General features: G+C 53.9%; 1 protein-coding gene across 1 annotated transcript in view; it reads right to left on the bottom strand.

Annotated features, from left to right (window-relative positions):
* Positions 1–210: 210 nt before the first annotated feature.
* Positions 211–10,416, bottom strand: part of LOC126087536 (cytochrome P450 2W1) — a 20,078-nt gene continuing 9,872 nt past the window's right edge. The window contains exons 3-11 of the mRNA XM_049905063.1: positions 9,475–9,787; positions 8,684–8,846; positions 8,211–8,360; positions 7,768–7,925; positions 2,260–2,433; positions 1,788–1,926; positions 1,517–1,698; positions 851–992; positions 211–450 (exon numbers count right to left, since the gene is read on the bottom strand). Coding sequence (XP_049761020.1) covers positions 260–450; positions 851–992; positions 1,517–1,698; positions 1,788–1,926; positions 2,260–2,433; positions 7,768–7,925; positions 8,211–8,360; positions 8,684–8,846; positions 9,475–9,787 — 1,612 coding nt within the window. The 3' untranslated portion in view covers positions 211–259. The remainder of the gene's footprint in view (positions 451–850; positions 993–1,516; positions 1,699–1,787; positions 1,927–2,259; positions 2,434–7,767; positions 7,926–8,210; positions 8,361–8,683; positions 8,847–9,474; positions 9,788–10,416) is intronic.

The raw sequence follows: 10,416 nt of genomic DNA, 5'->3' as shown, positions 1-10,416 counted from the left end.
TCCTGCCCCCTGGATGAGGCTGTGTGGGCCGGTGGTGGGCTCTGGAGACACACTGAACCCCCAGAAGAGGGGGGCCAGAGGGGCCCAATGGAGCATCTGCCCCTCCCTCCATGGGTCTATAGGTAGCAGGGACAGGGTAAAGGAGCCTGCAGTCCCCCGCCAAGCGCCCCACACTGGGAGCAGGGTGGCCGTGGGGCAGCAGAGGTCCCGGGTGCTGTGTGGGGGTGTCCTCAAGCCCACCCCACAGCCACCCCCTGCGTCAGCGCCACCGGGGCACCGCGCACAGGGGCTGGGCCCGAGGCCGCATGGTGAAGGCCGGGGCAGGTGAGGCGTCCAGGGCTGCTGGGTGGGCGCTGGGTAGGGGCTGCAGGCGGAACCTCTGGAGGAGACCGGCAAACAACAGGAACAGCTCGGTCCTGGCCAGACTCTCCCCGACGCAGACACGGCGACCTGCGGAAAACCAAGGCATGCCAGTGGGTGAACGGCGGCCAAGAAGCAGTCCCTTCCCTCCACATGGCACTGGCTTTTCTGCCAGGGCTGACTCCTGACTCTCCTCCCCTTAGTAAGCCAGCGTCAGAGTGGGGCCCGGGGGGGGGGGGGGCGTCGGGAAGGCAAGGCACTCTCCATCAGAGTCACGGAGGTGAACTGGAGTCTCCATTATGCCTAGGGGAGCAGCCCCTGATGCCTCCACACGAGCTCTAAGCCTTGAGAGCAAGCCTGGAGGGGCAGGGACAGGTGGGCTTTGACCTGGGAGGAACCAGTGCTGGATCTGCGGCAGCCCCAGGAGGGAGGTGGGGAAGCCCCTGCCCACTGGGAGCCCCCGTGCTGCCACTGACTAGGGTCCTGGTACCTGCAGAGAAAGGCAGGAAGGCCGCTCGCTTCACAAACCGCCCATCTGCGTCCAGGAAGTGGCCGGGGTTGAACTGCTCAGGGGTCTCCCACTGGGCCTTGTCCAGGAGCACAGAGGTCAGCAGAGGGATCACGGGCGTGCCCTGCAGAGGTGAAGGCTGAGCCTGGCACCTGGCCCCAAATGGGGCACTGAGAGTGAACGGCCTGGCTGCGTTCAGGCGGGTGCACAGGTAGGCTGAGGCAACCCAGGAAGGAGACCCCTTACACAGCTCTGCCCATAGCTGTTACAGCCCATTCCACAGGTGATGAACTTGGCATTAGGAGGCCAAGTGACCCCCCCCTCCAGGTCACACAGGGAGAACTCCCCCAGGTCACACAGTGAGAACCGCCCCCTTCCCCCCAGGTCATACAATGAGAACCCAGGTCACGTGGCTCTGAAGCCCAGTGAGGAGGAGGCTGTGAGGCCAAAGGCGCCCCTGCCTGCCTCTGAACCCGCTTCTTGCTTCCAATAAGGGGACCCTGAGACATCAGGCACCAGCCCTGAGGCCAGGCTCGGCCACCTGGGGGTCCCTGAATGGGTACAGGATGTGGGGCCTGGGGGTGGCCAGCGGTGGGGGAGGTCAGAGGCCCCACCTTGGGAAGTAGGGCAAGTCACCCTGGGCCCCACCTTGGGGAGCAGGTAGGCGCCCAGCCGGGTGGGGGCGGCGGCGCAGCGCGGCACGTGTGGCAGGAGCGTGATGTAGCGCTGCACCTCGTGGAGTACCGCGTTGGTGTAGGGCAGCGCAGCCTGGTCGTCCGGCCGGGGCCGCCGGGGGCCCAGCACACGGTCCAACTCCGCCTGCGTGCGGCCTAGGGATGAAGGGCAGGCGTCTGTGGGAGCCCTGTCCCGCACCGCCGGGACCCGCTCGAGGAGCTGCTCGGGGCTGCGCTGGGCTCACCCTGCACGCGCGGGTGCCGGCCCATCAGGAGGGCGGCCCACTGCAGCGTGGCCGAGGTGGTCTCCGTGCCAGCCATGACCATGTCCAGGGTGCAGGCCACCACGTCGGCCTCGGAAAATAGGTCCGGGAGTTCTTCCCCCTGCAGGGGTGGGACGGGCGGGGCTAGGCTACAGGGCCTGGGATCCCAGCCCCGCCCCGCTCACCACTTACACAGCTCTGGGCTCGCGGGAGTGGGGCGAGGCAGACGACAGGCAGAGAGGGCCCTATCCTCCCACCAGCCCTTTGAAGCTGCACAGACAAGGATACTGCGGCTCAGAGAAGGCCCCATGCAGGATGAGGCCGGGTTTGGTGCACGACGGGCATAGAGCCCTCCCCCTCCTTTCTGGGGAGGCCTCGGGATGCCCCCAGACCACTTAGGTAAACCCCGGTCAGGTAAGTCTGGGTTGAGGGAGGTCCGGCTATACGCTCACACCTGGCCGTGCTGGATCAGGGCGTCCAAGTAGCCCAGCACAGGGCCCCCGCTGAGCGCGTGGCGCCGCCGGGCCTCCAGGAGCGTCTTCAGGATGGCGCGCACCTCCTTGATCTTGCGCAGGACGGGCCTGTGCAGCTGGAGCAGGGCTCCCAGCCGGGGGAAGATGTTGAACATCTGGGGGCAGAGGCAGCAGTGCTGTGGGTGAGGCACAGGACCCACCCTGGAGGACAGTCTATCGGTCTATCCCACCGCCCGCAGCTGCGCTCAGGACCAGGATCTGCCCAGCTGTGGCCACAAGGGAGTGCCCCCACCCTCAGGACTAGGGACAGAGGGACCTCACCCCCAGGACCAGGGACTGAAGGACCCCACTCCAGGACCGGGGAAAGACAGTTCTCCATCTGCTGGGCAGGAAGGAGCAGTTGGACAGGTAACACCTGAGCTAGGTATGTGCAAGTCACAACAGCTTCCTGCAGTTTTGCCCCCTCTTTCCATTCACCCAGAGCCCTGGTGGCATAGTGGTTAAGAGCTCAGCTGCTAACCAAAAGGTCAGCAGTTCAAATCCACCAGCTCTTCCTTGGAAACCCTACGGGGCAGTTCTACTTTTTCCTTTAGAATCGCTATCAGTCAGAATCAACTCGACAGCAACGGGTTTGGGTGTTTTGGTTTTCCATCCACCTACGGAGCCCTGGAAGCCCCAGCAGTGTAGTGATTAAGAGCTATGGCTGCTAACAAAAAGGTCAGCAGTTCGAATCCAGCAGGTGCTCCATGGATAACCCTATGGGGCAGTTCCACTCTGTCGTATAGGGTGGCTATGAGAGTCAGAATCAACTCCAGGGCAATGTTTTTTTTGTTTTGTTTTGTTTTGTTTAAGGAGTCCTGGTGGTGCAGTGGTTAAATCCTCGGCTGCTATCCAAAAGGTCAGCAATTCGAATCCACCAGCCACTCCTTGGAAACCCTGTGCAGCAGTTCTACTCTGTCCTGTAGGGTTGATATGAGTCGGAATCAACTTCACGGCAAGGAGTTTTTTTTTTTTTAAGGAATAAGATGGGGTGGGGTGGTGTTGCTACTGTGGAAATAACTTTGCATCTGTTGCAGTTAATGAAAAAGAGAATTTGCAAACTTCAGAGCCTCAGCAGACCCCACTGTAAAATGGGCTCGAATACAGCCTCCTTCACCAGGTTGTTTGAGGATGAACTAGGAGGATGGGCATGTCTGAGGTGCCAGCACAACATCTGGCATACATACAGTAGGTGCTCCATAAATACCAACTGCTCTCACAACCCTACCTGGTTGTACTTTTCTTCCCCAACATTAACAATTACTAGTAGAAGGTTATATGTGTCACCTCTTCACTGAGGAGGGCTATAGAACATCTGGCACATTCTTTTGCCCTGGGAGCTGCCCAGTCCTGGCTACTGGCTGCCCCTTTCACTCTACACTGACCCCTCCGGTCTCCATTCTCCAGGGCAGGGTCCATGGGTGAACTTGGCTGGGGAGTCAGAAGCCCAGGAGAAAGAGTCATCCTAATCCTAGGGGGATGGTGGGTGTTCCTGCGAACCTATTACCCCTCCCCCACACATACTTCACTTGGTAGAATTAGGACCAAGGCACAGGAAGACTCAAGATGCACTTCTCCAGCATTTCATGAATCATGGCTACTGATGTTAACCCTTACCTCACACCATACAACATCACCTTACTTGTGAAGTCAGCATGAAAAAGTGCATGTGAATAAAGTTCAACTCCCATTCCTGATAAAAACTGTCAGGAAAATAGGAATAGATAGAAGAAAAATTCCTCAACATAATAAAGGGAATTTATACAAAACCAACAGCCAACATTAATCATAATGGAGAGAGACTGAAAGCATCCCCCTTGAGAACAGGAACCAGATAAGGGTACCCTATATCACCACTCTTATTCAGCATTGTGGTGAAAGTCCTAGCTAGAGCAATAAGGCAATAAAAAGAAATAAAGAGCATCCAAATTGGTAAGGAAGAAGTAGAACTATCCCTATTTGCAGATGATATGATCCTATACATAGAAAACCCCAAAGATTCCACAAGAAAGTTACTGGAACTAACAGAAAGATTCAGCGAAATACCAGGATACAAGATCAACCTACAAAAATCAGTTGGATTCCTCTATGCCAACAAAGAGAACTTCAAAAAGGAAATCAGGAAAACAATACCATTTACAGTAGCCTCCCCAAAAGATAAAATACTTAGGAATAAATCTAACCAGGGACATAAAAGACCTATACAAGGAAAACTACAACACACTACTACAAGAAACCAAAAGAGATCTACATGGAGAAATATACCATGTTCATGAATAGGAAGACTCAACATTGTGAAAACGTCAATATTACCCAAAACAATCTACAGACATAATGCAACCCCATTCCAAATTCCAACAGTATTCTTTAATGAGATGGAAAAACTAATCACCAACTTTATATGGAAAGGAAAGAGGCCCAGGACAACTAAAGCACTATTGAAGAAGAACAAAGTAGGAGGCCTCATACTACCTGCTCTCAGAAGCTACTATATAGCCACAGTAGTCAAAACAGCCTGATACTGTTAAAACGACAGACACATAGACCAATGGAACAGAATTGAGAACTCAGACCTACGGACAACTGATCTTCAACAAAAGATGAAAGTCCATTAAATGGGGAAAAGGCAGCCTCTTTAACAAATGCTGCAGGAAAAATTGGATGTCCATTTGTAAAAAAAAAGTAACAGGACCCATACCTCACACTATACACAAAAACTAACTGAAAATGGATCAAAGACCTAAATATAAAACCTAAACTATAAAGATCATGGAAGAAAAAATAGAGACAATGCTAGGGGCCCTAATATGGCATAAATAGATTACCAAACGTAACTAAAAATGTACAAACAGCAGAAGATGAGCTAGATAAATGGGATCTCCTGAAAATTAAACACTTATGCTTATCAAAAGATTTCTCCAAAAGCGTAAAGAGAGAACCTACAGACTGGGAAAATTCTTTTGACAACACATATCTGACAAGGGTCTAATTTCTAAGATTTATAGAAAACTTCAACATCTCAACAACAAAAAGACCAACAATCCAATTAAAAAATGGGCAAAGGATATGAACAGACACTTCACCAAAGAAGACATTCAGATGGCTGACAAATTCATGAAGAAATGCTTGAGATCATTAGCCATTAAAAAACCAAACCAAACCCAGCGCCGTCGAGTCGATTCTGACTTACAGCGACCCTACCATTAGCCATTAGAGAGATGCAAATCAAAGTTATGATGAGATACCATCTCACTGACACTAATCGAAAATAACAAATGTTGGAGAGGTTGTGGAGAGACTGGAACTCTTATACACTGCTGGTAGGAATGTAAAATGGTACAACCACTATGGAAAATGGTATGGCACTTCCTTAAAAAGCTAGAAATAGAAAAACCATATGACCCATCAATTCCTCTCCTAGGTATATACCCTAAAGAAACAAGAGCCATGACATGAAGAGACATGTTCGCTCATTGCAATATTCATGATAGCAAAAAGATGGAAACAGCCTAAATGCCCACCAACAGATGAATGTATAAACAACTGTGGTACATATACTCAATGAAATACTGCACGATGATAAAGAATAAAACAAATCTGTGAAACAGCTTACGACATGGATTAGTTTGGAGGACATTATGCTGACTGAAATAAGTCAATCACAAAAGGACAAATATCGTATGAGACCACTATTATTAAAAAAAGAGAAAAGGTTTACACACAGAAAAAGAAAAAAAATTCTTGATGGTTACCAAGGATGGAAGGGGGAGGGAGGGAAAATTACTGACTAGATAGAAGACATGTGTTAATACTGATGAAGGAAAAGGCAATACACAATACGGGGGAAGTCAGCAAAACATGACCAAGGCATGGGAGGACACTGGGAGCAAGGCAAGAACAAAGGGCAACAATGGTAATTACTATAGCATAGACAATCCTGCAACAATCGTATGAAGAAACACTAATTTATGAATGGGTACATAGTTTTTTTTTTTTTACATAGGTAGATAGGTATACCAAGTGGTGTGGGAGGGTGTAAAGGAACACATCCACCCACAGATACAGGTTTGGTGGTAGATATTTCTATGTACATAACTGTAGGTGCTTTTTGTATATTAATATAGACAATGAACACACAAGGGTCACAGCAAGGGGAACGTTTTAGACATAACCAAACACTTCACAGGACAAAGTTCCTAGGCTCAAAGACCATAGACTCTGGGGACATCTACCATCAACTGGCACAAATTAGTTGTTAAAGACAAAGTTCTTTGGTGAGTAGCATCTGAGGTCTTAAAAGCTTGTAAGCGGCCATCTAAAATCCAACTAATGGTCTCTTGCCCCCTGGAGTAAAGCAGAATGAAGAAAACCGAAAGACTACGTGACAGTGTGGTTAATGGACCACGTGAGCCACACCCTACACGAGACCCTGAGACCAGAGGAACTAGATGGTGCCTGGCTACTACTACCAACCTCTCTGACTGGGATCACAATGGAGGGTCCCGGACAGAACATGATAAAAATTGTAGAACAAAAGATCAAATTCACATAAAAGACCAGACTTACTGTTCTAACGTAGAGTGGCAGAATTCTCGAGACTATGGCCCTAAACACCCTTCTGAACTGGGACTGAAGCCATTCTCAGAGACCACCTTTTGGCCAAATCAAAGGCCCATAAAATAAACAATAACACCTGAGAGGAACGTGCTCCTTAGAACAGTTATAGGAGATCAAAAGGGCAACATTTGTCCAAAAGCAAAGATGAAAGAAAAGGCAAGAAGTGGCAGAAATTCAAGACGAAAGGAAAGGAGGGAACTAGGACAGAAATGGGAAGAGTGCTGACACATTGTGGGGAATGAAACCAAGGTCATTGAACACTGTCTGTACAACCTATCAAATGGGAAGCTGATTGGCTTCGTAAGCTTTCACCTAATGCATAATAAAATATTTATTTAAAAAAAAAAGGTGCACATGAGCTATGATGCCCGTTACAAATATAGATACATATGAGCTCACGTAAATGTAGAGTTTTAAAGTGGTGTTTTAAAATTTTAAGTTAAATGTTCAAAATATTAAAAATTTGAGAATTCTTAAAAATGAAATGCATTTGCCCCTGGGAGTTCTGAAAGTTGAATGAAGGCAGGATTGGAGCCAGATGAATAATCCCTAGACTACCAGGCTGGGGGTCTTGGGGACACCAAAATCCTGGGAAGACATACCCTACCCTATCCACCCTGTCCCCCGAGCAGGTGCATCCATGACTGCTGGGAGGGGGTGCAGGGAGCTGAGGAGCCCCTGCTCTAGACCCACCCCCTCACTTGCCGCTAGGGGATGAGGTCCAGGGAGCAGAACCACTTATGCCAGAAACAGGATCTAGCTTGGTCTTTGGACCCCAAATCCCAGGCTGAGCTGGGGGACAGTGGTGGGATGCCCCCCAGTGCTGCCCTCACCTGCAGGCCTGGGGAGCCCAGGAGGACCATGACCTCATCAATGAGGCCCAGCAGCGAGACAAACAGAGGGTCTTGGTAGTCAAACCGCTGGCCAAAAAGGAGCGTGAAGGTGATGTTGGAAGGCGCCCAGCCAAGCAGGGGTAGTGGGAAGGGCCGGCCTGGGGGAGAGAGAGGCATCGGGCCAGGTAGGGACTTGGGAAGGGGGGTGCTCAGCCCCCATGAGGACCTGGGAGAGAGGTGTCTGGCCCCTGTGTGGACCTGAGAGAGGGACATGCAGCCCTCACGTGAACCTAGGAAGGGGCGCCAAGTCTCTCTGGGGACCCGGGAGGTGGTGACCGTATCCTGTGTGGATCCAGGAGGAGGGGTGCCCGTGTCTCGCATGGACCTAGGAAGGGGTGCCCACCCCCACGTGGACCCAGGAAAGGGTGCCCAGCCCCACCCACCTCCATAGCTGTCCAGCTCCGCCACAAGCCACTCCAGCTCCTCCAGGACCTTATGGGCGGCAGGCGCCCGTCCCACGCCCAGGCCATGCAGGACTCGAACAGTGAACTGGCGTGCTGCTTTCCAGTGGGGTCCAGATGAGAAGAAGATGCCTGTGCCAGATATGGCCTGGTGAGCCATGCCACACGGTGCTGGCCACAGCCGGGTCAACTGGCCCCTGTTTTCCCACAGGCTGGCCTTGGCTGGGCCCTGGCCTCATGGCTCGTGGATGTAAAGACTCGGTTGGCTGTCCCTGAGCACCTTCTCTCCCCTAGGCTTCACTCCCTCCCCAGCACCAGTCCCAGAGCCCAGGCCCCTCTCCAGCTCCTGCCTGGTGACACTGAAAACACGCTTCTCCTCAGAGCCCCCAGCCCTCCCGGGCCCCAGGAGCCAAGCTGGTAACCCCAGCCTCAAGCTTGCCAGGGGCTCCACCTACCCCTTCCTCCCTGGATGTGTTGGAAGATGGGAATGAGTGGCCGATCAGCCAGCTTCTGCCCAGTGCCCACCAGCGCTGCCCTTACTGCCTCGAAGCCTGTCAGCACCACGGTCTTCTGGCCACCCAGGTGCACCGTGAACACCGGCCCATACCGCTCTGCGAGCTGGGGGCAGGCGAGAGTCAGCATGCAGCCCCCCCGCCACCCCAATCCCTGCTAGGCCACACTGGATGGTGGACTCAGAGCTCGAATGTTGGGGGAACATCAGCAGGGCCAGGGGTGGTCCAGCAGGAGCCACAGAGTGGGAGGGTTGGGAGTGTTAGGTGGTCAGGGCAGTCTGGGGCAGCCTGCTCTTAGCACTAGTTGAGGACTGTCCAGCTCCCCCTACACCCAGCCAGGAGGAGCCAGGCTGGCCGCACCTACTCATCCACCTTCGGATGCCACTGCACACTGACCTCAAGCATGGGTGCTACTTCTAGGACCACCCCCTCCCCTCTGCTGACCCCAAACCTGACTGTCCTGTAGGCTCACAGCAAATGCTGTCTCCCCCAGAACACCCTCCTGGTTCTGCTTCTCCCCATTCTGGGCCAAACTCCTCAGGAGGCCTCTTAACTCAATGTGACTGTTGCCTGGGGTGGGAGGGACATGGGGGGAGGTGGGTTCTCTTCCCAAAGGCCAGCTGGCCCCGGACTCCTGTGTCCCCGCAGGGCCTAGTGTCACACTGGGTGGAAAGGAGAGCAACCCCCCGGGGCTGGCCGGCAGCTGCAGCACCAGGAGGCCGGCACCCTCCTACCTCCATCAGCGAGCGGTCCAGCCGCCGCACGTCCAGCAGATGTAGGTTCCCAATGAGTGGAAGGGGGCATGGCCCGGGGGGCCAGCATGCAGCTGGGGTTGGGGTGGAGGCTGGGGCACGACACAGCCCCCAGAGCCCCAGGAGCCCCAGGAGCAGCCCCAGGAGCAGCAGGGTCACCACAGCAGGCAAGGCCATGAGGACGTGGCCCCACAGGCTGCACCCGGCCTTATAGGCCCCATGGAGGGCGTGCCACTCCCCACCCTGCTGCCGCCCCGAGAATGCGGCGTGAGCAGTTTGCAGGTGGCAGCCCCAGCTTAAAGCGGCAGGCATGGAATGTGGGGGCACGCCTGTCCCGGGGAGGGGGCTGGGGCCCTGTCGGGGGCCGGGCCAAGCTGACTGTGCTTGAGGCCCTCAATCCCCACTCCTGGCTAAAGGACCAGGGACAAGGACATGGCGTAGGGACCAGTCCACCCCCGTTTGCCTGTGGGGCCTGCCCGCCCACCCACTCTGCCTCAGTCTCCCCATAGGAACCAGACTCGTAGGGTTTGGGGCCTGGCCCAAAGACCAGGACCACTACACTACCGTCCCGTGCTTCTAGCCTAAGCATCCCTCTGCAGCAACCCTGGGGGGCAGGGAGGTTGATGGGCCTCTCCCTAAACCTACCACATGAACCTGTGTGAACAACAGGGCCATCCGAGGTCCTCCTGGCAAATGCTCTGACTCTGGCTGAGGGCCCCTCATGGCTGGCATCCCCTGGAAGGCCACATGGGGCAGGAGGCAGGGGCTGGGCTGGACAGAAGGGCGGGTGAGCCACTCAGAGGAGTTTATGAGCTCCCAACCATCTGTGGGACAAACTTCAGTCTCATAAACACTGGTGGCCCAGCCTGCCGGGGGGAGGCTGCTGCTTTGGGAACAGTTTTGGGATGGTGGGGGGCTGGCTGT

The sequence above is a fragment of the Elephas maximus genome, chromosome 12 (genome assembly GCF_024166365.1).
Source record: "Elephas maximus indicus isolate mEleMax1 chromosome 12, mEleMax1 primary haplotype, whole genome shotgun sequence".
Taxonomy (NCBI): Eukaryota; Metazoa; Chordata; class Mammalia; order Proboscidea; family Elephantidae; genus Elephas; species Elephas maximus.
The sequence above is the reverse complement of the archived record's forward strand: the minus strand, read 5'-3'. Positions and strand labels throughout refer to the sequence as shown.